A 27969-nucleotide genomic window follows, 5' to 3' on the forward strand; every position below is an offset into this window, starting at 1 on the left:
CCCTAAGCTCTGGAATTCCCTCCCTTGACCTCTCCGCCTGTCTCTCCTTGAAGTCGCACCTTAAAACCTACCTCTTTGGCCAAGCTTTTGGTCGCCTGTCCTAATATCTCCTTATGTGGCTTGATGTCAAATTCTGTTTGATAATCGCTTCTGTGAAGCGCCTTGGGACGTTTTACTACGTTAAAGGCGCTATATAAATGCGAGTTGTTGTTGTTGTTCCAAATGGAATCAGTGCGTAACATTTGGATATGGTGATTAGGTCCTATGTGATTTTTGTTTTACCAGGCCAACCTGCCCTTGCTACAACGGGAGCTACTTCACTGTGCCCGCTCTGCGAAACAAACGCCAGCTCAGTACCTGGCACAACACGAGCACCTGCTGCTGAACGCCAATGCCACGTCCCCCGTCAACTCAACAGATCTGCTGGAGGTCAACGAAAATGGAAAGAGAAGCAGCCCAGAAAGGTAAATCCGATTTACGCTCGCAGATCTCCCGTGGCGGAGCTGCTCCCAGTGAGTCAAAGGTTATCCTGAAGTGTGACGGCTAAAATGTGACAAGAACTAAGTGCGATGCTTACAAGAAAAAGCGGGCAATGTGCAGTGAGCCTAGCCTAATGGCCCATGTGTCATTGAGTATATTCAAGGCTGAGATGGATAGATTTTTGGACTCTAGGGGAAATCAAGGGATATGGGGATCGGGCGGGAAAGTGGAGTTGAGGTCAAAGATCAGGCATGATCTTACTGAATGGCGGAGCAGACTCGAGGGGCCACATGGCCTACTCCTGCTCCTATTTCTTATATTCTTATGTGGCACAGCTACTCAGGGAATCGGGCAACAGTAAGATAGGTTGTGTGATAGTGCCAACATTTCTCGTCAATTTTGTTATGTAGTCTTGAAAAAGAAAGAAGGACTTGCATTAATATCACCCCTTTCACTATCTCAGGACATTCCAAAGCACTTTACAGCCAACAAAGTACTTTTCAAGTGTAGTTACTGTTGTAATGGAGGTGACACAGCAACCAATTTGCGCACAGCAAGGTCCCACAAACACCAATGTGATAATGATCAGATAATCTGTTTTTTAGTGATATTGGTTGAGGGATAAATATTATCCAGGACACCGGGAAGAACTCCCCTGCTCTTCTTCGAAATAGTGTCATGGGATCTTTTACATCCACCTGAGAGGGCAGACGGGGCCTCGGTTTACCGTCACATCCAAAAGACGGCACCTCCGACAGTGCAGTGCTCCCTCAGTACTGCACTGGGATGTCAGCCTAGATTTTGTGATCAAGCCCTGATGAAGCTGTTAAAAATGCATGCGGGATGCTTGGCTGTATTAATAGAGATGTAAAGTACAAAAGCAAGGAAGTTATACTAAACCTTTATAAATTACTGGTTAGGCCTCAGCTAGAGTATTGTGTCCAATTTTGGGCACCACACTTTAGGAAGGATGTCAAGGTTTTGGAAAGGGTGCAGAGGAGGTTTACCAGGATGATACCAGGGATGAAGAACGTCAGTGATGTGGAGAGACTGGAGAAGCTGGGATTGTTCTCCTTAGAGCAGAGACTGTTAATGGGAGATTTAAAAGAAGTGTTCAAACTTATAAAGGGTTTTGATAGAGTAGATAAGGAGAAACTGTTTCTACTGGCGGGTGGGTGGGTAACCAGAGGAAACAGATTTAAGATGATTGGCAAAAAGAACCAGAGGGGAGATGAGGAGAAATCATTTTACGCAGCGAGTAGTTATGACCTGGAATGAACTGCCTGAAAGGGCGGTGGAAGCAGATTCAACAGTAACTTTCAAAAGGGAATTGGATAAATACTTGAAAAGGCAAAATTTGCAGGGTTATGGGGAAAGAGCAGGGGAGTGGGAAAAATCGGATAGTTCTTTCAAAGAGTCGGCACAGGCACGATGGGCCGAATGGCCTCCTTCTGTGCTGTAAGATTCTATGAAAATGTGCTCACTGGTGTGTTATGCAGGCTGTCCCAATCTGAGTGTTTCCACTCCCGAAGTTGCTGATTTATGCTGGGGCATCGTTCCACAGCTCCCTTCTAATGACCCACCCAAGTGGCCATTTTTCACGTGTGAGCCTGGACAGTGAGTGTCAGCTGGCTTAGTGACCGAGCGTATGACTGTCCGCACACTTTCCGACACTGGCCGCTGGATAGCATTCAGGATGGGGTTTTTTTTCTATCCCTTCCTGGCCCAGGTATGCTGAGGTCACTTTTAACACCTTCTCTGCTGTCCCGTCTGTCTGAGGTGAGCAAACTCAGGGCAGACCAGGGGATCGAGCCCCTGAGCTTCCTGATCCGTAGGGCTCCGTATCGCAGTGGGCAGCGCATTCAACGAGAGAGCCATCTGCGGGAGGCCCACGTTTGCACTGTAAATGTTTCATCACGCCTGTAATCACAGGCCATCTCTTTCTCATAGACATGAATAATCACTTAATAGGAAGGTTCCAGAACATGTTTTAAAAATGTAAATGGATCATTCTTGAAAGAAATGAAATGTTGCATCGTACGCTTTAAGACTTGCCAAGTCTGTAAAATCCATCTTGCGGAGTCACTACAGTAAGATCTCACATGATACATTTTTATACTTCCTGCCACTCTGCTTCAAGTGGTGAGAGAATTAAATGGGATTGGATCTAATCCAAGCAGTTTTAGCCATGTGCCAAGAAAGTGGGGGGGGGGGGGGGGGGGGAGGGGGGGAGAGATTGACATTCCAATGAGATGACTTGGAGTATGAACAGAAATGCTAGAAAAAGTACAAGCTAACCAAAATTGGACAGACTGTCTTTATCAAAACAATAAATGCTGGAGCAGTACTGATGTATGTTTAGGGTATGAGGACCAAATATCGTATCAGACTTACAGAATAGGTTAAAGGCCTCAGTGAGCAAGCCCATCGTCGCTGCGATAGTGTCCTCCCTACTTCTCCTTGAATCTAGTATGTGGATTCCTGAAAATTGGACCTGGGGGTCTTAAGTGGTCTTTTGATTTCAGAATCATAGATCGTAGTCAGAGGTCGGAGGTGAACTGTGGCTCTAGTTGAGTTCTGTAATTATAAATGCAACAGAATACTAGTTGGTAGGCCGAGGTTGAAGGTTAGATTTCCCCATTTACTTTAGATAGACGTAGGGTTGCCAACCCTCCAGGATTACCCTGGAGTCTCCAGGAATTAAGATTAATCTCCTGGACACTGCTGCGAGCAACACCCTGGAGAAAAATCATCGGGGCATTAAGAAAAATATTTTTTAATGTTCTTTGAACCCTTTTACTTATTAGTTATAAAAATATTGGAGGTGGGGGGGGGGGGAGTTGGTGTGGAAAGGTTTGACTGAGAGTCAAGAATCATCCAATCGGGTTACAAAGGCCCCGATTTTAGAATGGAGGTGGGATGGCAGCCGTGGGGGGGTGGGGGTGAATGGGGGCGTGGGTAACCCGACCAATAAAATATGTCCATTTCGCACGCGATCGCAAGTGAATTGGTGCCACTTACCGTGGCCTCCAGGTTTGCTGTCCGAAAGCTGCGCAGTGGGTGGACTGCGCACCCGCCTCACAGGCTATCGGCTGGAGGAGCTCCATTTAAGGGGACATTACACCAAAGGCTTTTGCTGGCGCAAAGACCCAGAAATCACAATGGAGCAGCACAGGGGCAAGGTTGCTCCAAGGTTCAGCGATGACTCACTGCAGCAGCTACTGGGCGGGGTGAGGAGAAGGAGGGAAGCCTTTTACCCCGCAGATGGGAGGAAGGCCTGGCTCGAGGTGGCAGACGAGGTCACCAGCAGCAGCAACCTCTCCCGCACTTGGATCCAGTGCAGGAAGCGTTTCAATGACCTAGCTAGGTCAGCAAAAGTGAGTATGCTTATTGATTCTCCTACATTCTGTGTTCCACATCACTGCCCCCCCTCCCTCAACTCATACTCATTCTGCACTGCCAAGACTACACTCCTCACTCCAACTTAAGGCTCATCCTCAACTTACCTGCACTTCCTCAGCTCTTTTTTGTATTCGTTCGTGGGACGTGGGCGTCGCTGGCCAGGCCGGCATTTATTATCCATCCCTAATTGCCCTTGAGAAGGTAGTGGTGAGCCACCTTCTTGAACCACTGCAGTCCATGTGGTGAAGGTTTTCCCATAGTGCTGTTAGGGAGGGAGTTCCAGGATTTTGACCCAGCGATGATGAAGGAACGGCGATATATTTCCAAGTCGGGAAGGTGTGTGACTTGGAGGGGAACGTGCAGGTGGTGTTGTTCCCATGTGCCTGCTGCCCTTGTCCTTCTAGGTGGTAGAGGTCGTGGGTTTGGGAGGTGCTGTCGAAGAAGCCTTGGCGAGTTGCTGCAGTGCATCCTGTGGATGGTACACACTGCAGCCACTGTGCAGGGAGTGAAGGGAGTGAATGTTTAGTGTGGTGGATAGGGTGCCAATCAAGCGGGCTGCTTTGTCCTGGATGGTGTCGAGCTTCTTGAGCGTTGTTGGAGCTGCACTCATCCAGGCAAGCGGAGAGTATTCCATCACACTCCTGACTTGTGCCTTGTAGATGGTGGAAAGGCTTTGGGGAGTCAGGAGGTGACTCCCCACTAGTCACCCCACCGCTACCACTCACCCCAATCCTCATCCAATGTGATGTCTCTGTCTCATACTCGCCCTCTGATGCACCTCTTTCACGGTCAGCCTCACCCAAAGCAATGCATTCATCGGATGGTTACTTCATCACTCACTCACACGTTCTTTCTCCCCTTCTAGGAGAGAGCATAAAATGCACCCGAGAGGGCGAGGACTGGAGGGGGGGCCACAACAAATAGTGGTCCTCACAGACACTAAGCAGGAGGCGCTGGAGATCAGCCGCACCCTCGGGTGCCTGTCCATTGGGGATGGCGAGACTGGCACCCCACAAATATCTGGTGACACAACTTTAACATTTATCACACACAATATGAATTGATGTTAACAATGCTTGGCATCTTCAACACCTCAGTATGCTCATCGCAACATGACAAATCTGTGATGATGCTTAATATTGCCTTCTCTTCTCTTACAGGCCCTTCAGTGACCGCATTGATGGCAGAGGGCAATTCCTCAGAGGACCTGCTGGTCTCTGAGGGTGCACCGTCACATCATAGCGAGCCATCCACCAGCGCAGATACTCACACCTCGGTGGGTCCTAGTGGTGAGTTAGTTGGGTTGGCACCTGGTGAGTCACCACACAAGTGAGCACGAGCAGACACTGGTGGCAGGGGCAGAGGTGGAGAGTCCGCATTGGTGGGAGCCCTCCATCCAGGCTCTGCTCAGCTGGACGCAGATGCTGAACCCCAGGGGCCATCTTTCAAAAGGAGAATGATCGAGGGACAGCAGCACATTTGCGAGGTACTGGAACTGGTGCCACGTGCACTCTCCACAATAGCGCAGAGGATGGAGGAGTCCTGTACGAGTGGAATGGTGGCACAGGTACACGAGGGAATCTCTGAGATACTGTCACAGGGCCGTGAGCAAGTGTCTGAGACAGTGTCTCAGGTAAGTGCGGGAATGTCTGCGATGGAGAGAAGGCTAGCCTCCGTTGAGCTTCAAGCATGGCTCACAAATGAGTCCATTCAGGCCCTAACAACGGTCATTCGGACTCGGGGTGAGCAACATTCTGCCGCCTTAAACAGGCCGCCAGATACTTTACAACTGGGCTTTCAAGGCTTCATACATGTCCTCCCATCTGTTCTCCAGCAGGGTGATAGGAGTGATGTGGGCCTGGTCCAGGAGAGGGATGTTGGCGAAAGGGGACATGGAAGCTGGGACGCCACTCAAAGCGCTCCCACGTCTCACCCGTTGCCCCCCCGTTCAACCAGTACCCGCAATGCTGCCTCCTCTCCAGGTGGTCGAGTCGTCTCCTGCACAGGTGCAGGTGGAGCAGTCTTTGGAGGGGCCCTCACGGGCTCCAAAACCCAGAGGGCGTAGGCCGAAAGCATCTAAGCAGTCAGGGCATGAACATGAGCAACCTGTCACTACCTCTGCTGCAGCCATGGGGGATGCACCATGTAGAAGTAATAGGAAGAGAAAGGCTAAGGTTTTGTGAGCATGAAGGGGATGCACAAGGGTGTCTGACAGACTGTCATGTTTTCATTTATATTTGGTTTTTGTTAAAGTCACATTAAATGTTATCATTCTCACCCTCCTGCCACATCTTGCCCATTCTTGACTGGCTTTTGTGATAGGGCCCTTTAATGAGGTTCACCATGAACGGCGACACTTGATGCCACCCATTGGGTCACTTCACAGTGGGGTGTATGTGTAGTTGCAGGACTGTTTTGTGCAGGGAGGTGGTGTAGGAGGTTGGTGATGTTGCTCTTCCTCGGATGTAGTGGTGAATGCAGCCATGGCACCGCCCCCCTCCCATCCTGATGGATCAGTTTGAGGGGGTCCAAAAAGTTGGTAAATATGTGTGAACAGAAGAATTGTGAGTGGAAACTAAGAATTTTCATTGAAAACACAAAGATCTCCCAGCCAAAAGTTTGTCTGAAAGAACTGAGTGCCCTGCTGCAATAATTCACCTTCTATCCCCATCTGTCAAACAAGCATTTGAATGTCCAACTGGCTGCTGGCTGAAACACATCTGGTAGAACATGGAATGTTTCCCACAGCACAGGAAACACGCTGAGGATGTTTGAAAATCAGACGCCTTCCTCAATGTGCACTAAATTAAATACTTCAAGTACTTCAAGTATCTAAATAACTGTATTAACTGTCATCCCACTGGATTTAATTGCCGGTGGGACTTCCGCATTCGTGAGGCGCGCGCGCACCCAGACGCGTCAGTGGGGAACCCGGAAGTCTGCGGGTTGGAGCCGGGTTCCGAACCCGCTAGGGATTTCCCCGATTTTCGGAGCCCCCCCCCCCCCCCCCCCCCCCGCCCTGAGCCAACGCAACCGCTACTTCATTGGAAAATCGAGCCCAAAGAGTCTGTTTGTTTCCCAGTTGGCCGTGGGAAGGCGGGGTGCCCGTTGGTCGTGTTGGGCGATCGATGGCGGGAGTGTGGGGGCGGGGTGGTTGGAGGCAGGCGGTCATGTGATGAAACCTCCAGGAATATGGCCAACCAGAGTTGGCAACCCTAGCTAGACGGCCAGGCTGCCTACAAACATTGGAAGTAGCCGGTTGGAGAGCTCCACTTGTGAGAAGGGACCAACCAGAGCTGCCCTTGCACCCTCACCCTGAGCCCCAGAAAATGCCATTTTCAATTCTAGAATCACAGATTGGCAAAGAGAATTATTTCAAGCAACTCAATGCATTTGTATCAGGCAACTGTTAAACAACTGTGCCTTCTGTCCCTTTTCCATCTTTATTAAATGCGTAATCTAAAAGGAAATAAACTAAATAATGCGGCAGTTAATTGAACTGTTTGTTATTATTCCTCATGGATAAAAGAAAGAAAGAACTTGCATTTATACAGTGCCTTTCACAACCTCATTGACATCTCAAAGTGCTTTACAATCAGTGAAGTACTTTTGAAGTGTAGTCACCGTTGTAATGTAGGGTAACATGGCAGACAAATTGCACACAGCAAGCTCCCACAAACAGCAATAAGATAAATGACCAGATAATCTGTTTTTAACTATGTTGGTTGAGGGATAAACATTGGCCAAGACATTAGGGAGAACTCGCCTGCTCTTCTTTGAATAGTGCCATGGGAACTTTTACAGTTTAATGTCTCATCCAAAAGTTGGCACCTCCAACAGTGCAGCACTCCCTCGGTACTGCACGGAAGTGTCAGTCTTGAATATGTGCTGAAATCTCTGGAGTGGGGCTTGAACTCGCAACCTGCTGACTCAGAGTGAGAGTGCTACCCACTGAGCCAAAGCTGACACTTAACTATAGAAATAGAAGTATGTTTAGGTGTCAGCCGTGGCTCATTTGTTGCACTCAGGCCTCTGTGCCAGACGGTTGTGGGTTCAAGTCCCACTCCAGAGAATTGAACACAAAGACTACAATGACACTTCAGTGCAGTACTGAGGGAGTGTCACACTGTCTTTCAGATGACACGTTAAACTGAGGACCCGTCTGCCCTCTCAGGTGGACGTAAAAGATCCCATGGTACTATCTCGAAGAACAGCAGGGGAGTTCCTCCCGGTGTCCTGGCCAATATCTATCTTGTGTACATAAATCCAATTCTGGCCTCTTGCGCATCCCTGATTTTAATCGTTCCACCATTGGTGGCCGTGCCTTAAGCTGCTCAGCTCTGGAATTCCCCCCCTAAACCTCTCTGTCTGTCTATCTCTCTCTCCTTCTTAAAACCTACCTCTTTGACCAAGCTTTTGGTCACCTCCTTATGTGGCTCGGTGTCAAATTTTGTTTGATAATTGCTCCTGTGAAGCGCCTTGGAATGTTTTACTGCGTTAACGGCACTGTATAAGTACAAGTCATTGTTGTAAGCCAGGCATTATTCCCCTGAAAGCTTTGATTTACTATGATGTTACTCCCCCTCCCCTCAGGAATAAAGAGAATGGTTTTGACCGCGACCCTCCAGCAAAACGGGTGTGCACCATCAGCCCGGCTCAGCGACACAGCCCAAACATTGGCTTACCTCACCCACCAAACGGGCAACTGCATCCAACCCCTCCTCCTCTGCAGCACTACAGCCTGGATGACGTAGCCATGAATCACCTGTACAGGGACCCACAGAGACTTCCTGAATACAGAGACCGACACAGGCATCATGGTGAGCAGTTCCGGGCGTCGGGTGAAAGTTAGCCGCAGCCATCTTGGTGGGATCTATGGTGATGATCTGTTTTTAGCGAGGGATGAGTCTTTGTAGAGGGCAGGGATGGCATGGTTTCTCCAGATGGAGAAAGAGCCACAGCTGGCTTTGTGGGTCACTAAGGTAGAAAGAATTTGCATTTATATAGCGCCTTTCACGACCTCAGGACGTCCCACAACGCTTTACAGCCAATTAAGTACTTTTGAAGTGTAGTCACTGTTGTAATGTAGGAAATGCGGCAGTCAATTTGCGCACAGCAAGGTCCCACAAACAGCAATGCGATAATGACCAGATAATCTGTTTTTTTAGTGATGTTGGTTGAGGGATAAACTTTGGCCAGGACACCGGGGAGAACTCCCCTGCTCTTCTTTAAAACAGTGCCGTGGGATCTTTTACATCCACCTGAGAGGGCAGACGGGTCCTCGGTTTACTGAGCCACAGCTGACAGGTTAAGGCGCTCCAGTTGACCTCAGTGCCCTTGGTTTTGAAGAGAGCGAGAAAAGAAAAATCAGCCAGGTGTTCCACTCCCGATTGATGTCCGGTGAAGAGTGACCATGTGGGGATACTGGATGAGAACAGGATCAGCTCAGCTACAATGTCCCCTCCCCCCTCCCCCACAATCAAACAGCCGGCCATCACTCACTGTCCGGGCTCACACCTAAAGGATTGTTTTCTGGATAAAGTACCAGAGAGCTGCAGCATGAGTGACCACCTTCAGGAGTTGTTTCATCTTTTTATTCATAGACGCACAACACTTGGTAAGTGAACTTTGGAGAAGGTGGATTTTACTGGTAAAATTCAAGTTAGGAATGTAGAGGAGGGGGGGTCTGTTCTAATCTACTTCCATCCTTTTATCCTGTCCCAGTGAAATGAACTTTAAACAGTTCCCAAGACATGTGTCGACTATGATTGCAGACAAAACACTGGTGTTGGTGCAGTGGCCTGTGTTGCTGGTTCCTTTTTTTGGATTTGGTTGCCAGCTTTAACCTCACAGGCCTCCCATACACATCGAGTATCTCTTTCCAAAGCTGCACTCAAAGTCTTCAAAGGGTTGACATGCTCTTCGTGCACAAGACAAAAGACATTTTAACAAAACGCAACTTCCAGTCCTTTTAACTTTTCTTTCCTTCCTTTTTTTTTCTTGTAGGAGGATCTCGTGGAGTTTATCAGGAAGAGATGATCGACCATCGACTGACTGACCGGGAGTGGGCTGAAGAATGGAAACATTTGGATCATGTAGGTCCTGGCTCCTCCTCCTCCTCCTTCTCCTTCTCTCTTTACTTTTCTCCTCAAAAAATCCTTTTCACATCTTCCTATCCTGATTTGCTCCGTCACAGCACAGGGCTGTGTCACAGTGTCCAGGCATCACCCAGGGGGAGGTAACTGGAATTACAATGGGAAACCGAACGAGACCCCCCTCCCCACCGTGGAATTTCAGGGGCTGGGAGTTTGGCTGTTTGGTTTGGGGTACATTTAACTGATGGAAGAGGGTTCCAGAATATTCTAGATGGTCCTCAATGGTTTTCACATATTCTTGCTATTTTTTTCTATCCCTCTCTCTTTTTTTTCACATCTTTTTTTTAAAACTCTACATTCATTGCCATAGCGAAAGGCTTCTATTAAATCTAGAGAACGTGTAGCTTTAATAGAGGGCTTTCCCTGAAGCTGTGAATCCTGGGATAGCCCTGCCTCCATAGCCTTTACTGGCTTTCCTCACTATCCAGTAAGCAAAAATGCAGGGATTCACCAGTACAGTGCAGACACTCACGAGATCACAATCCTGAGGCAGGAAGGTAGGAGATTGGGATTCCACTTGTCGGTATCCCACCATTTCATGGATCCGCTTGTGGCTACAAGTTGCTCCAATGAACATGTGCATTCGGGGGTCGTAAAGATCAACCTCCCTACTTCTTCCCGCTCCTTCTCTCCGTTGGCTGTCAGCCTGGGTCTTGTCCCCATAACTGTTGTCTTGTGATAGCAGGTTGTTGGGGGGGGGAAAGTTGACGTGAGTTGGACTTTATGGAGTCTCCCTGTAATCTTGTCGTTCCCAAATAATGCAACTGTCGGAGCTAGGTAACGTCGAAACAAACAAAAAAAAAATTCTCTTCGCTTCCAGCTCCTGAACTGCATCATGGACATGGTGGAGAAGACTCGCCGCTCACTGGCAGTCCTCTGCCGTTGCCAAGAGGCTGACCGGGAAGAGCTGAACTACTGGATGAGGCGTTACAACGACTCCGAGGACGTGCGGAAGGGAGGCAGCACTCACCTCCGACAACTCAGCCCCGGGAACACGGACACCACTCAATCTGGTGAGCGCGGCAGAGTGTTCACCGCGTTGGTTCTCAGTGGGAAGTGCATTTATCTGAATTGCTGCATAATCCCCCCAGTGTTAGAGAGAGAGAGAGAGAGAGAGAGGGGGAGCTATCTATAAACTAAGTTGGGGGGGGGGGAGGGAATTTTGACTGTGTGCGATAGTATAAAATGGGCAATAGTGAATCAACGGAAATAAAAATGGGGAGAGATGTAAAAAGGGCTGGCGATTCACTATCGAGCACAGTCAAAATGGCCCCCAGGGTGTGCCCAGTGGGACGTGGATTGACGCGGTGTGAGGTTCTGTATCTGCAACTGCACATACCCCAAGACAAGGACTAAGGGTTTTACGTTTACCTGCCGCATCATTTTCCTCTTAAGCCTCTTCAAATATTTTTGTAAATTCTTTTTGTACTCATCAAGCTGTGGGATCTTAATGCTGGAATACAGAACCCTCTTTTATTGCGAGCATCCGTATGTTGTCAGCCATTCCCTCCCAGGTAAGATGTAGAACAGTCAGGTGCAGCGTACAGCTGCCTTTGCTCTCCCACCACTTAGTAATTCCAGCTCCCACACCTGCTGTCCCATGGTCTCTTCTCCTCCTCTCCCCCATCCACCTTTGTCCGCTCCTCTCCTGAAGGCACTCTCTCCTGCCAGGGCAATGTTCCAAGGATGTGACAGCCATCCCCTGATACCTCATCCAAACGGCCATTCTTCACTTACAAGCCTGGGCAACGCATGTCAACCGGCTATTCAACTGCAGGGGCCATCACACCATGATCCTGTCCTCGCCTAACTTCCACACGCACATATTTCCAGCAATCAGGAGTAGGAACGCTGGCTGATAAATCTTCCCCCTCCCACCAGATGCTCTAAGGCCGATTGTTGCATTGACACACCAACCACTATCTGGGACTTTGTTGACTGCATGGTTCAGTTACTCATTGCCTTTACCAGCTGAACCACTGGGAGGAAGTTTCAGCTTTGTTTCAGTTCGGGCCTCTTCCAACACCTTGCTCCTCGTGTAAGCAGCTTGACAACACTTTCATCAGCAGACCACACCTCCTCTGAACTAAAGAAAGACTTGCATTTATATGACTCCTTTCACGACCTCAGGACGTCCCAAAGCGCTTCACTGTTGTAATGTAGGAACAGCGTAAGCCAACTTGCGCACAGCAAGGTCCCACAAACAGCAATGTGATAATGACCAGATAATCTGTTTTCTCATGATGTTGGTTGAGGGATAAATATTGGCCAGGACACCGGGGAGAATTCCCCTGCTCTTCTTCGACATAGCGCCATGGGATCTTTTACGTCCACCTGAGAGGGCAGACAGGGCCTTGGTTTAACGTCTCATCCGAAAGATGGCACCTCCAACAGTGCAGCACTCCCTCGGTACTGCACTGAAGTTTCAACCGAGATTATGTGCTCACATCTCTGGAGTGGGACTTGAACCCTTTATCTTCTGACTCAGAGGCGAGAGTGCTACCTGGGTTTTAAATTCTGCTGCCTATACCATATATACTACTTTTATTGTCCTCAAAACCTCCTCAACACTTCAAAATTAAAATTATCACTCTGATGTGTAATACCCTCCATGATCCTGTCTCTCCCTAGCTTTGTAATCTCAACCAACCCTACAACCCCTCCCAAAACCCTGCCGCCTTCTGATTCCTGCCTCGTCCATCGCTACCCCCCGCTCCGCCCTTTACCCCGCCATTGGTAGCTGTACTTTCAGCCACACAAGACCCACAATCTGGAATTCCCTCCCTAAGCCCCTTTACCTCCCTCTCCTCCTTTTAGATCCTCATTAAAATTCACCTCTTTGACCAAGCTTTTGGTCACCATTCCTAATATCTCCTTTGGTGTCCACTTTTCCATATATCACTGTGAAGTGCCTTGGGATGTTTTTCTATGTTTTAATGTCTTTCCATTGCCTCACTGATCTTTTCTATCATCTGATAGCTTCCTGCGAAGCTGTTTTTAGTTCATTTAACAACTTGCATTCATACAGCTCCTTTAACGTAGTAAAACGTCCCAAGACATTACTAAACAAAATCTGATAGTGAGCCATATAAGCAGACATTAGGACAGCTGACCAAAAGCTTGGTCAAAGAGCTAGATTTTAAGGAGTGCCTTAAAGGATGGGAGAGAGGTAGAGAGGTTTCGGGAGCATTGTGATCGGAGTCTCTTGTTTCTCCCATTTCTGTTTTTGGTCCTCGACCCTACTGAAATACTTGCTTATCTTTCAGTTTTCAGACGAAGGGTTACACTCGAAAAATTAACCTGCCTTTCACTTTACAACAGCTTGCATTTATTTGGCGCCTCTAAAGTACAAAACACCTTCAGGCGCTTCCCAGAGAAATAACAAGAGGGAATGAATGCTGAGCAATGGGAGAGAGGTTAGGAGAGGTGACTGCAGACTGAGTCAAAAAATGAGTTTTGAGAAGATTTTTAAAGGAGGACTGAGAATTTGGAGGAGTTTAGGGAAGGAGTTGCAGAGAATAAATCGAAGGCAACTGTAGCCTCACCCACCAGTGTTGGGGCAAAGAGAAGGGAAGATGCACAGAAGACCATAGTCGGAATGAATGGTGCGAAAGGGGCTGGACGAGGCTGCAGAGGGAGGAGTACGGCCATGGAGGGATTTGAAGATGAGGACATGGATTTTAAAGTAGTTGTATGGGAGGGCAGCGGAGACGGGCGTGATGGGTAAGTGGGACTTGGTGCAGGACTGGATACGGGTAGCTGCATTTCGGATTTCATAGAGGCTGGAAAGCCAGCAAGGAGAGCACTGGAATAATTGGCGGTTTGAAGGTGACAAGTGCATGGATAAGGGCTTCATTGGCAGAGTGGCTGAGGGAAGGGTTGTAGACATATATTGTGGAGGTAAGTGGCCTTGGAGATTGAATGGACGGACTGATGCCAACCTGCATTTCCTTGGGGTGGGGTGGGGGGGTTGTTCTCTCGATAACAAAGATTGGCGTGGAATGGGCATTGCACCACCTGATCTCATCCTGGCGCTAACACTTTTATTAAATACTGACGGCCCGAAGATTCGCGGGCTGCGATTTTGGGGGTTACGATGGTGTCGTGTTCTCTGGCGCTGAGTTTTCAGGGTTCAGCAGGCGGTGGGGGGAGGCGGGGGGGGGGCACCTAAACTGCATGGGGAACACCCATGCCACTACAGGTGCATTTCCAGCGCCCGCTTGCCTCCTGCGGCTAGAACATCTGGCACCTCCCACCTTTAGGGGGTGCCCAGGCCCCCTCCCCCCCTCACCAAGACAGTTGCTCGCCCCTGAGGCCCTCTATGCAAGGAGTACGGCACAATTCTCAAGGAGAAATACGGGACATAGGAACAGGAGGAGGCCATTCAGCCCTTCGAGCCTGTTCCGCCAGCTGACAGGAAAGGGTGGTTTAGTATAGGGTTCCTATTATTGAGTACCCTCAAGGGTTGAGTGGCAGTGAGGGGTTGGGTCTCTGAGGGGAAACGGGCTAATGAACTTACTTTTAAGTTGAATTGTGTTTCCGCAGAGCTTCATCGGGAGATCAGTCACAGACCCTCGGCTGGGTACGTCCCAGATGAAATCTGGAAAAAGGCAGGTAAGCCATACGAGAGCCAATTTAATGAAGCTCGTGGTTTGGGCCAAGACATCCAATGCACCCTGGGGAAACAAAGGTCAAAAGGAGGGAATGACAATCTGCAGAAAGAAATTTTAACACAAATAATTAGAATTTCACACTCAAAGAATCTCTGGACGCCTTGTTGTTTGGTCGACCCTGTAAGATATATCAGGACCAATTGCGTCTGCGGTGGTCCTCCCAAATTTCTCCATCAAAATGGCGATCGGGTCGTGCCTTGTGACTGCTTTCCATGCCTCTGATTGGAAGCATCTTGCTTCCCGTACCCAGGTCTCTTTCCCCCAGAGAGTTATACCGGGCGACCGTTCGTCCAGGGACAGAAACCCACCTGTACCTCTCACTTGCATTTCTCATGTGTGCGCCTGGATATTGGATTTGGTGGGCCATTCAACGACAGAAGGTATCGCAGCCGTGTCTATTCCTGTCAATTTGTTTGAAAGGAACGTGGGGGAATTTATCAGTGCCGCTGAGGTCCTGTTCCCCACACTAGACAGTACGGCCTGAGAAGAAAATTCCTTGAAAAATATTCACGTGACCGTAATTTTATTTGTTGATCTATCAAGTCACTTATTATTCATTCACTCATTCAGTCCTGTTCTTATTTCAGTTTCCTTTCCTTTTCTTCGCTCCTCTGCTGTAATTTCCCTTTTGACAAAATACAGGAGAGTGCCTGTTTTTCTTTCTAATTCGTGACCCAGCAACGAAAACACAGCAACACGCAACTTTCAAAAGATTTTGCTGGTGAGTTATTAATTGCAGAGAAAAGTGGGCAACATTCTTCATAGAATCATAGAATCATAGAAGTTTACAACATGGAAACAGGCCCTTCGGCCCAACATGTCCATGTCGCCCAGTTTATACCACTAAGCTAGTCCCAATTGCCTGCACTTGGCCCATATCCCTCTATACCCATCTTACCCATGTAACTGTCCAAATGCTTTTTAAAAGACAAAATTGTACCCGCCTCTACTACTGCCTCTGGCAGCTCGTTCCAGACACTCACCACCCTCTGAGTGAAAAAATTGCCCCTCTGGACCCTTTTGTATCTCTCCCCTCTCACCTTAAATCTATGTCCCCTCGTTATAGACTCCCCTACCTTTGGGAAAAGATTTTGACCATCTACCTTATCTATGCCCCTCATTATTTTATAGACTTCTATAAGATCACCCCTGAACCTCCTACTCTCCAGGGAAAAAAGTCTCAGTCTATCCAACCTCTCCCTATAAGTCAAACCATCAAGTCCTGGTAGCATCCTAGTAAATCTTTTCTGCACTCTTTCTAGTTTAATAATATCCTTTCTATAATAGGGTGACCAGAACTGTACACAGTATTCCAAGTGTGGCCTTACTAATGTCTTGTACAACTTCAACAAGACATCCCAACTCCTGTATTCAGTGTTCTGACCAATGAAACCAAGCATGCTGAATGCCTTCTTCACCACCCTATCCACCTGTGACTCCACTTTCAAGGAGCTATGAACCTGTACTCCTAGATCTCTTTGTTCTATAACTCCCCCCAACGCCCTACCATTAACGGAGTAGGTCCTGGCCCGATTCGATCTACCAAAATGCATCACCTCACATTTATCTAAATTAAACTCCATCTGCCATTCATCGGCCCACTGGCCCAATTTATCAAGATCCCGTTGCAATCCTAGATAACCTTCTTCACTGTCCACAATGCCACCAATCTTGGTGTCATCTGCAAACTTACTAACCATGCCTCCTAAATTCTCATCCAAATCATTAATATAAATAACAAATAACAGCGGACCCAGCACCGATCCCTGAGGCACACCGCTGGTCACAGGCCTCCAGTTTGAAAAACAACCCTCTACAACCACCTTCTGTCTTCTGTCATCAATCCAATTTTGTATCCAATTGGCTACCTCACCTTGGATCCCGTGAGATTTAACCTTATGTAACAACCTACCATGCGGTACCTTGACAAAGGCTTTGCTAAAGTCCATGTAGACCACGTCTACTGCACAGCCCTCATCTATCTTCTTAGTTACCCCTTCAAAAAACTCAATCAAATTCGTGAGACATGATTTTCCACTCACAAAACCATGCTGACTGTTCCTAATCAGTCCCTGCCTCTCCAAATGCCTGTAGATCCTGTCTCTCAGAATACCCTCTAGCAACTTACCCACTACAGATGTCAGGCTCACCGGTCTGTAGTTCCCAGGCTTTTCCCTGCCGCCCTTCTTAAACAAAGGCACAACATTTGCTACCCTCCAATCTTCAGGCACCTCACCTGTAGCTGTCGATGATTCAAATATCTCTGCTGGGGGACCCGCAATTTCCTCCCTAACCTCCCATAACGTCCTGGGATACATTTCATCAGGTCCCGGAGATTTATCTACCTTGATGCGCGTTAAGACTTCCAGCACCTCCGTCTCTGTAATATGTACACTCCTCAAGACATCACTATTTATTTCCCCAAGTTCCCTAACATCCATGCCTTTCTCAACCGTAAATACCGATGTGAAATATTCATTCAGGATCTCACCCATCTCTTGTGGTTCCGCACATAGATGACCTTGTTGATCCTTAAGAGGCCCTACACTCTCCCTAGTTACTCTTTTGCCCTTTATGTATTTGTAGAAGCTCTTTGGATTCTCCTTTGCCTTATCTGCCAAAGCAATCTCATTTCCCCTTTTTGCCCTCTTGATTTCTCTCTTAACTCTACTCTGGCAATCTCTATACTCTTCAAGGGATCCACTTGATCCCAGCTGTTTTTCTTTCATTCATTTTTTTTGTTTAAATTGCAGAAGAGGAGCAGGAAGTTTTCCTGGTGTCCTGGCCAACAGTCATCCTTAACCCACACCACCAAAAAACAGATTGTCTGCTGATTCCTTCATTTGCTCTGCATAACTTGGCTGCCTTGCTTGCCTACAAAACAAAAGTGACTACAGTTCACATGAGATCTATTGGTTGCAGAGTGCCTTGGGGACATCCTGAGGGTGCGATAAGGTGCCATATAAATGCAATCCCTCTAATATATTTGCAGAATATAGAGTTGGTCTGAAGGTGCTGTCTATAGACACGATCTTCAGTGGTCTGTGTGAAAGATGAATTGGGTTTCTCTTGCATGTTATCATGCGGGATACGATTGCATAATTGTCACTTGATTCACTGGGGATGAAATTGGTTTTGTGCAGTGATGCAAAACGGGCAATAGCAAATCAGCAGCCTGTTTTAGACCCCCTCACGATTTTCTTTTCCGTAGATGTCAATGTCAGGGTGTAAAACGGGTTGCTGATTCACTATCGCACAGTTTGCACTACCATTCGAAACCCATTTCACCCCCATTAAACACACTACAGTCACCATCAGACATGGTCCAACATACTGTAACAATGGCATGTTTTATGTTATCTGTTTCTTCTGCTACCCCCTGCCCTCTCCACCACCCCCCCCCCACGCCCCCCCCCCCCCCAATCATCACAGAGGTCCAAATATAGATTTTAATGCGTTGTCACTCTCGTTGGGTGGTCTGGACACGTTAGCACAAAACTCCCTCTCTTGCCCTGAAGAGGTAGCAGCAGAGTCAGGGAAACAAAGACAAATGAAAGGAAGAAGGAAAAAGGTAAAGGAGAAGACAGCAAGAAGTGTGGGAAGGAAGGGGAGGAAACTGAAAAAAGGAAGAAAATAAGAAGCAGCAAAAAACAAAAAAACCTATGAAGTTAATGTGAGTTTGCAGTTCGATATTTGCTTTGATGGTTGGGTGACGTGACAGCTGGCAGCCTGGGTAGCAAGACTCGGCATTTTTGCATGGTGCAGCATTCCATTTTGCAGGGGCTTGGGGAGGGGAGAGACAAGGAGAAAAAGAGCAGAGGATAGAGCGGAGAAAACTGTCGCACTGTATGTTACCCCGCAGAAAATAGACCATCTGTCAACCGAGAGCGGAATTAACGCTGAAGTGTGACTCTGCCCTGGCACCTTCTGGGCATTTAGTTTTGTGTGGTTGTGTGTGTGTGTGTGGCAGTGCCATCTGCAAGTGGCAACCGAATAACAATGGTATCGGGCACCTGCCATTTATTTATTTCTCGTCAGAGCTTTACATACAGCAAGATTTAAATGCAATAAAAGTACAAATTAAAGTGAGTAACTAACTCGCTAACTCTGGACCTACCCTGTCAATGCTCTGTCAATTGTCCCCATTTGTGGGAAATTTCCATGCTGGGTTCACATTCCAAACATCCACTAAGTCCAAGGCAAACCCGGTCAGCCCGTTTAATTTCAGAATACAACGCTACTCTCTCCCTGACACAGAAGGGGATTGCCTCACGCCTGGGAAGAGGTACAGCAGCAAAAACCCCATCTCTTTGACCCAACTTTTTGGTCACCCCCATCTAATATCTCATTCTTTGGCTGGGCCTCAATTTTTCTCTCTTTACGCCCCCGCGAAGCAACTTGGGAGGTTTTTTGTTTAGGTGAGATGTGCGATTATAAATGCAAGTTGTTGTTGATTGTGTCGAGCGGAGAATCATTTTATGAACCTCTTCTGATCGCACTGGTGTTGTAGAAATCAGCCTATTGGCAAAGCCTCGCGCAAGGTGTAAAGCTCCGAGGAAGTTCACAGTGCACAGCGATTATGAATGTGGTTCTGGTAGGGTTGCCAACTCTGCTTGGACGTATTCCTGGAGGTTTCATCACGTGACCTCCTGCCTCCAAGCGCCCTGCCCCCACACTCCCCCCATTGGTCGCCCGACGTGTCCATCCTCACGGTGCCCCGCCTTCCCACGGCAATTGGAAAGCGAATAGACTCTTCATTACCCAATTGGATGATTCTTGAATGTCAATCAAACAGACCTTTATTCCCCATCTCCAATATTTTTATAACTAGCGAACAAAAGTGTTCCAAGAATTTTTTTTAAAAACACACCATTTTTTTATTGCCCCTATGATTTTTTTTCCCGGGCGTTGCTCGCAGCAGTGTCCTGGAGATCAGTGCTTAATTCCTGGAGACTCCAGGGCAATCCTGGAGGGTTGGCAACCCTAAGTTCTGGGTAGTCAATGATTCCCTTACCGACACTGTAAGTAGCCAATCTTAGCCTGCGACGGGGCTCAAAGTAGCTGCCATGGTTCTAGCAGCTCACGGAAATGAATAAACGCCTGACCTACTTAACGTTTTATTTTTGTTGGGGGGTCGGGGGAGGGAATCTCTTGGGCAATAGATCCCAAAGTGGTTTTATCCCGGCCTTGGTATCAGTGGGAAATAAGAAGGGAGATTTTTCTGCAAAGAGATTAACAAGAGACGCTTAGAATATGAGCTAGCAGGAATATTTAGATCTTGAGATAGTACTGGATGAGTCGCTGTATACTGTGCAGAAGAAAGGATCACATCGCTGGGTTTCATTGTACTTGATCTCTGAAAGCACTGTGTGATCTCGCTTTGTGACCTTACAGTGATAAAGTTCACGCCTCACCCCTATGTTTAAATCTGGAGCTCTCTCCCCACAAAACGCTGTTGAGGCTGGGGGTCAATTGAAAACTGCAAGACCGAGATCGATTATTTTTTTACACACTAGGGTATCACAGGATATGGAACCAAGGCGGGTGAATGGAGTTCAGGTACAGATCAGCCATGATCTCATTGAATGGCGGAACGGGCTCGAGGGGCTGAATGGCCTACTCATGCTCCTAGCATAGAATCATACAGCACAGAAGGAGGTCATTCGGCCCATTGTGTCTGTGCCGACTTTTTGAAAGAACTATCCAATTATTCCCACTCACCCTGCCCTTTCCCCATAGCCCTGCATATTTCTGCTTTTTCAAGTATTTATCCAATTACCTTTTGAAAGTTACTATTGAATCTGCTTCCACCGCCCTTTCAGGCAGCGCATTCCGGATCATAACAACTCGTTGAGTAAAAAAAAATGCTCCTCATTTGCCCCTCTGGGTTTTTTTGCCAATTATCTCAAATCAGTGACCTTTGGTCACTGACCCTCCTGCCAGTGGAAACAATTTCTCCCTATTTACTCTTATTAAAACTCTTCATAATTTTGAACACCTATGTTGCTATGTTGCCATCTCTTAGCGGTATTTCTTTTTCTCCCCAATACAAAGAGGAGGCAGTGAATGAGGTCAAACGCCAGGCCGTGTCGCAGCTGCAGAAGGCGGTGACTGAGGCGGAGCAGAAAGCCTACGAGATGATAACGGCCGAGAGAGCCAAGATGGAGCAGACGATAGCAGACGCCAAGCGACAAGCAGCTGAAGACGCTTTCACCGTCATCAATGAGCAGGAAGACACCAGTGAGGTAGGCTCCTCTCTGTTCCCCTTCCTTGGACCTCTAATGCTTTCGCCATTGGTGCAGGATTATTTGGCTAGCTCTTCCAAAGAGCTGGCACAGGCACGATGGGCCAAATGGCCTCCTTCCGTGCTATAACGTTCTATGATTCTATGGTGTCTGGGCTTTATCAGCCATTGATGGTCCCTCTTTAAACGAACGCTGGTTGCTCCAGTGGCTCAGTTGTACCGCCCAATGTAGAACTGAGGCTTGCAGACATGGAAGATCCATGATCTGACATTCCCCCCTCCCCACTCTTCCCCCCCACTCTTCCCTGTGCTGGGTTAACTGATCTCTATTAGAGAAGTCCCCCACACTAGGACTCAGTGCCCCACTGAAATGGAAAAGTCAGCCAAGAGATCCCACTCCTGATCACTGCCCAGTGCATGTGTGGACGTTGGGTGAGGCTTTGGGGTCGTGCTTGGCTGTGATGCTCTCTGTGGTCGAATAGCCCACCAGCACTCACTAGGTAGTCCGTGCCAAGATACTGAGGGCTGCCAGTGGCCATTGAGGAGAGTGCCGCCAACCTTGAGTCACCAGTTTCGGGCATAAAAGAACGAGACGTCCACATGTTCATTCATCGTCACTGAATGACTTTATAAAAATGTGTTTTATATATTAAAAATCACACTTGAGTCCTGAACTCTTCTTCTCTCTTCTCAGAGCTGCTGGAACTGCGGACGCAAAGCCAGCGAGACCTGCAGCGGGTGCAACGCAGCCCGTTACTGCGGCTCGTTCTGTCAGCACAAGGACTGGGAGAAGCACCACCGCATCTGCGGGCAGAACCTGCAGGCCCAGGCGAAGCCCCTGCCCGCCGCCTCCGCGACCAAAGCCGCCAAAGGCGAGAAGAGCCCGGCTCTGGAGAAGGCCCCACCGTCCACCGTGACCTCCAGGTCAGCCTCGCCAGACGCCAGCGTGCAGTAACCTGTGAGCCTCCGTGACACGGCACCACCAACGGAGACATTGGTATCGAGAATTCCCGGCCGAGAAAAAAAAAACGGACCCCCGGCCAGGCCCACGGTTTGATATCGGGTGTAGGCCTCAGCTTTTAAAGATACATTTTTAAAACAAAAAAATTGATATCCAATTGTGTGGGGGGGGGTGTGGTTGTGTGTTGGGGGAAATGACGGCTTAAGATTTGCAAGAGTACGCACGTCCTCTCAGTGCTCCGACTGTAACATAATCAAAGTCCAGGCAAGCAAAAAAAAAATACAGCCAGACTCTCGGGCAGAGCAGGAAGCAGATCAGTGACTCCATCCCTCCAGAAACCTGCCTGGGGGCCATTTACGACTTGGCTGCGGAAATATTTTTAGACTGGACACTAAACAGCCTCCCGTACACCTGGCTGTTAACCTTCCTCCCACCCCCCCTGATTGTGCTCCTCCCTGGCTTTTCAACGCAGTTCCACAGGAATCCTCCATCTTGCTCTACAGTCCGAAAGGTAAACGTTTGCCAGTGCAATCAAAATGGATGTGGAGTATCTGTTGAAGTTCTACGTACTCAATCACACTCTTTACCTCTTGATAAAAGTGGAACTCTTTCAAGAGATTAGAACTCGTATATTAAAAAAAAGTCAAAGGAACGTGGCTTGTTTGCCTATTTTTATTACGTTGGCCTTGATGGGGATGAAGGAACTTTTTTTTTTGACTTGCACATCCCCCTTGGGATTGGTTTTCAACTGTACGGAAGGAAATCTCCCGTCTTCATCTCCCCTACCAGGTGCCCGTGAGAGATTTGTACACCGGTTCCTCTTCCCCTTATGCTGTTCGATACCTCTCGTAAAGGGCAATCGGAAGAGCCAAGTCATTGCCGGTGACGCCTCCAGCTGTGTACTGATGGGGAAGGAGGGGAGGATGGAATGGGTTTGTCTTTGTGTATCAAGCTGCTCCTTGTACACCATTTTTGTAACGACTGACCTCTTGAGAAGTAACTCTTCACCTCCCTTTTGATCTCCTCAAAGCAAGCAAACAGCTCTTGTGGTGTGCTAACAGTGAAGAGCTCCAGACACATAAAGATGTTCTTCGAAATCTCATTTTTTTTAAAAAAAACAGTTGAAATGGTAAAATGAGGGTTTAGCCTCTTTGCTGCCAGGGGTTCAGATATCTGAAGGACCCCTTTTGAGCGCTAGTGGTGATATTGTATCTGGTTATCTCCTATCTGGTTGAAGGGGGAGCTAGACAAGTACCTGAGATACTTAACGTCTTGCACTGAAGAACTTTTCCCTCGGCAGATGGTTTCTTCACTAAAAATAACATCTACCTTCTGATACAAATGAACGACTAGCCAGTGGGGGAGGGGGAGTAGCTGATCCCAAAGATCAGAAGGAAACACAAGGTGAGGGATTAAAAGAAAGTTGTTGTTGCTTGTAAATTGGTGACCCCTCAATTATTCAGGTTCGCCAAAGGATCAATTCCCCAGTTCCCAACCCCCGCCCCCCCCCCAAAAGAGTCTGGTAATGCTGATTGGGTTCCACCAATAGCTGTCTGGCAGTGAAAAGATTAAACTGTTCCGAATTAAATTGCAAGTGTATAAAACGCACATCGCTGTAATAGTGATGCCCCTTTATGACACGTTTCTGTTTAAAAGGTGGGGAGGGGGGTGTGGGGAGAGACAGACAGGCAGTGTCCAACTGATGTCATGCCATAAACTCAAACGTTAATCCTCATTCTAGCAGCATTTCGCTCACTTGGGTAAGAAAAAGTCTGATCCAAGGCTTGTAAATCGGGCTTTCGGTCACATTGAACGTTCTGGATTGCTCTGAGGCAATTTTCCGTGCTGAGGGTCATCCATCGCTCGCAGATTGTGCTGGGAACTCTTCAGGCCATTCAGCCCCCCCCATGCATGAGTCCCACTGTATAAGCACTGTGGCTATTTTTTTCAATTTCCATGTGTAATATCTATTCTTAACACTGCACAATTCCATTGCCTCGTTACAGAAGCGATCTATCTATAAAATAAGTTTTGTGTCTGCACGTATGGGTGGTTCCGATTTGCTTTCTGAGTGTTCCAGCGGCAACCAATCAGATTGTAAAAAAAAACTGAAGGCGGCCATGACAGTTACCGTTACTGTAACCCCGCCTCCGGAACTCGAGCCTGACACCCAACACAGGGCCAAAATAAAACCATCCGGACCTGAGCCGTAAACTGAACCGGGGCGCCAGCATCGAGTCCTGACCTCCTCGCAACACTATGCAAACATGCCAGCCACCCTTTTCCCCCTCCCATTTGCTGTACTTCCCGCCACTGCCATTGCTCCTGTCAGTCACTGAGCCAGCTCCCACCTCCCGCGCTTCGGGACATGCACCATGAGCAACTACACGGGAGATCAGCTAGTGACTTAATAAAACTGCGACGTGGTATAAGCTGGACTGTTTTTTAAAAAAAATTTTTAACGTTCGTAGACAGCCACGCCGCCTCATTTGATAAGAACTGTTTTGGTTGAATATTTGTGATTTTTTTTATTTAACCCAACCCGCTTAAGATCATAAGGTTTTCTCTACACCTATCACGCTTGGCCCATGGTAGCTAGGAGACAGCCAATTGATGGCTCGGAGTGCATTACATACTCAACAATGGATTGAATGGGAACGATGAAGAGAAATTCACTTCATCAAGGGGTTCAGATAACACCTGAGCGCCTTATTGCCAAGAAAACCCCCATATAATCACTGCCCCGTTATTTATCCGATTACAAAATGTCCCGAAATCTGTGGTACCAATGAACTCATCACTTGATTGCGGGAATATAAGCTGCATGGGTCTGTAGGAGTTAGCACTGCACCCAACGACCAGTCAAAGAGTTCAGGCAACATCCTAAGCAGCAAGGATGAGGCTATCGAGCTCTCCCCATGTCACTTTAAAGCACTCCCTCAATCTTAAGCATGGTCTTTAAATACGTAATACCGAATTTCGGATAAAGCACGAGGCAGCAGAATTGAATGGTTAATTGCTTGGTTTGAGGCGACGTAAACGATTTGGCCGCAGTGCACCCAGGAGTCACCCTGTGATTGGTCCCGCAGTGGTGTTTGACCATTGTGTACCTCTTGGGGGTTCTGATTCCGCAGGGTCTTGCTGGTGAAAGTTTGACTGTTGAACAGTAGGGCCTTCATTTTGAATAAAATACATTTTTAAAGCATGGGGATAAGCACACAAGATGTGTTCTCAGGGTTGCCGACTTTGGTTGCCTGTATTCCTGGAGGTTTCATCATATGATCATATGACCTCCTGCCTTCAACTGCCCCACGGTCCCGCCATTGGTCACCCAACGCGTCCATTCTCACGGTGCACCGCCTTCCCAGGCCAATTTGTAAGCCGATTGTGACTGTCAGTCAAAACGACCTTTATTCCCCCCATTTTCAATATTTTTATACCTAATAAACGATAGCGTTCAAAGAAAATGGAAAAAAAAAAGTTTTTTTTATTGCCCCTATGATTTTTCTCCTGGGTGTTGTTCGCAGCAGTGTCCTGGAGATTAGTCTTTAATTCCTGGAGACCACTAGGACAATCCTGGAGGGTTGGCGACCCTATATGTTCTAGGTTTACATGACACAGTCCTACTGGAATCTGTGAAATAAGCTGTAATGCAGAGGAGAGTGAATTTATCTGGAGCTTACAGTTGACGTTGAGTTGGTATTCCACCAGGCTGCCTGTACGTGCTGGAAAATGTCACACTGTGACCTCCAGTTTCATCTGGCACTGTCTTTTGCAAAGATGTCAAATGGGGCCTTGCACTTCTGCAAGGTGGAAATTTACCTCCCAGGCCTCGGCCTACTGTGCCCATGAGCTGGTTGACGGAGAAGTGTGACAGTGGCCCAGGGACAGCTCTATCTCCTATTACATACCCCCCCTTAACCCATGGAGCAGCAACTGCTTGCCGCTTCCCCGCAAAGATTGGCAACTCAACAGAGTAAGGAATCAAACTTGCAATAACATCGCTTTATAGTGCCACAGATCACTGCTCTGTTGTGTCGTTGCTATTATTTTTTTGTTAAAAATCGAATTCACCATTCTCTGCCTGAGGAGCTTAATTCAGTGTCTGAGTTAAACCGGTGAAAATGTGCCGCTCCACCATTGCGTCTGATGTCCTCTGATCCCCTCTATTAGATTACAGTGTGTTCAGTGGCTGCTGTCCAGTCTACCCCTGTTTATACTCCCAGCTGCTATTCTCCCGAGTTCACTTCTCCCTTTTCCCACTAAGATCGAAGTGAAAACTCCCGTTTTCCCCCCGTTTACATGAAGCGAGTGTGTGAACAGCCACTTTTCCTCTCCTTTGCACCGTTTAGTGTAAGAACGGGGACCTTCACTCAGCCTCTCCCCTTTGTTTTAGCATTCAACTCGTTTTACTTTTAAACGCGAGCTTGAGACTGCCCCTCCTGCAGAAATTCACGATAAAACCAAGCACAACTGGGTATCCCAAACTTTGAGCGGATTTGGAAGTGAACTGTTAGTGCTGCATGACTCTTGAAATTATGTGTGTGTGTCCACCAAAACGAGAAACCGAACCAAATTATCACTCTCTACAACCAAACGGTCGAAGCCAAACTCTCTTTCTTGTCGGCTTATGAAGTCGGGAGGCCTACGTTGCTAGGCCAACAACCAAAACCTCATAGTTCAGGATTCAAAATTTAAAAAAAAAAGAATAAACTAATCCCTCTGTTGAGCTGTGTGTCTCTGTAAGTGAATGAGAAGTACAGTGCATTTGTTTCATTTGTGAACAGTCGATGTGAAGCGTTGTAATATTGGCGTCAGTGTAAGCAGCCCTCCGCGGCCTGCCGTTCTTTCTGTTCCGTGAAGCTGTCGTGTTGTGGATACTGAATCTTTTTTTTTTTGTTTGTTTTTTATATTTTTCTATTTAAAAAGAATTTGTGTATACGACCGATAAATGACGACTTGTCCCTACCAGTTTTTTTTTGAATGTCCTGCGTCATTGGCTTGGGCTACATTTCGATAATCGCCCGTGTTCTGGATTGTAATCGGGTTGAATTGACTCCTGTCTTCCTGTGTACTCGGCAGGGGGGGGGTGGTCTGTAAGATGGGCTTGTTATGAAAGTGTCGGCATAGATTCTTGCATAACCCTTTCTCCCCTCCGTGCTATTGTGCCATTGAACTTTTAACGCCAAACTTATTAACTCCTCCAAGGAGTACAGATTAATGGAGTCCATCTTTCCTCAAACTTTCATTATTTCCTCCACCCCTCCCCAAAAACGAAGCATAGCTATTTATTCCGGAATTCTCTAAGGCACAGAATGGGGTTGGGCGGTGGAGGGGTGGTAGAAGAGAACCGCCATTACCATTCGCACATGGCCATTTGGGAGGAGAGCGACTGAATTATCTCTGGATCTCTTCAGGGCTCCTAGTCGCTTCCTGTCCATTATTGTGCTCCTGATGATGATGCTTTTTTATCAAATTCCATTAAAAACAGCGGAAAGGGTCCCCCTACTGATGGTAGCAGAGGAAAGAAAAGGGAAGAAACGTGGGAGCTGCTTGCTTTGATATTTTTGAAATGTCTCTCCTGCTTTAATCGGTTCTCCCATTTTGTCCCCCCTCCCACGCTCCTCCCCTGAAGAGGAGACTGATCGGGATACACGGATGTCAGCCGTCCTGTGGTACCATGATCGGGATACACGGATGTCAGCCGTCCTGTGGTACCATGATCGGGATACACGGATGTCAGCAGTCCTGTGGTACCATGATCAGGATACACGGATGTCAGCAGTCCTGTGGTACCATGATCAGGATACACGGATGTCAGCAGTCCTGTGGTACCATGATCAGGATACACGGATGTCAGCAGTCCTGTGGTACCATGATCAGGATACACGGATGTCAGCAGTCCTGTGGTACCATGATCAGGATACACGGATGTCAGCAGTCCTGTGGTACCATGATCAGGATACACGGATGTCAGCAGTCCTGTGGTACCATGATCAGGATACACGGATGCCAGCAGTCCTGTGGTACCATGATCGGGATACACGGATGTCA

At 47.8% G+C, this 27969-nt stretch overlaps 1 protein-coding gene across 1 annotated transcript in view; it reads left to right on the forward strand.

Annotated features, from left to right (window-relative positions):
* LOC137335134 (protein CBFA2T1-like) overlaps positions 1-26883 on the forward strand; it is a 107210-nt gene extending 80327 nt beyond the window's left edge. The window contains exons 5-11 of the mRNA XM_068000260.1: positions 286-464; positions 8476-8702; positions 9889-9977; positions 10858-11050; positions 14583-14651; positions 20765-20955; positions 21649-26883. Of these exons, the coding sequence (XP_067856361.1) occupies positions 286-464; positions 8476-8702; positions 9889-9977; positions 10858-11050; positions 14583-14651; positions 20765-20955; positions 21649-21909 (1209 nt within the window). The 3' untranslated portion in view covers positions 21910-26883. The remainder of the gene's footprint in view (positions 1-285; positions 465-8475; positions 8703-9888; positions 9978-10857; positions 11051-14582; positions 14652-20764; positions 20956-21648) is intronic.
* Positions 26884-27969: the final 1086 nt, after the last annotated feature.

Source organism: Heptranchias perlo, chromosome 19, assembly GCF_035084215.1.
Source record: "Heptranchias perlo isolate sHepPer1 chromosome 19, sHepPer1.hap1, whole genome shotgun sequence".
NCBI classification, from domain to species: domain Eukaryota; kingdom Metazoa; phylum Chordata; class Chondrichthyes; order Hexanchiformes; family Hexanchidae; genus Heptranchias; species Heptranchias perlo.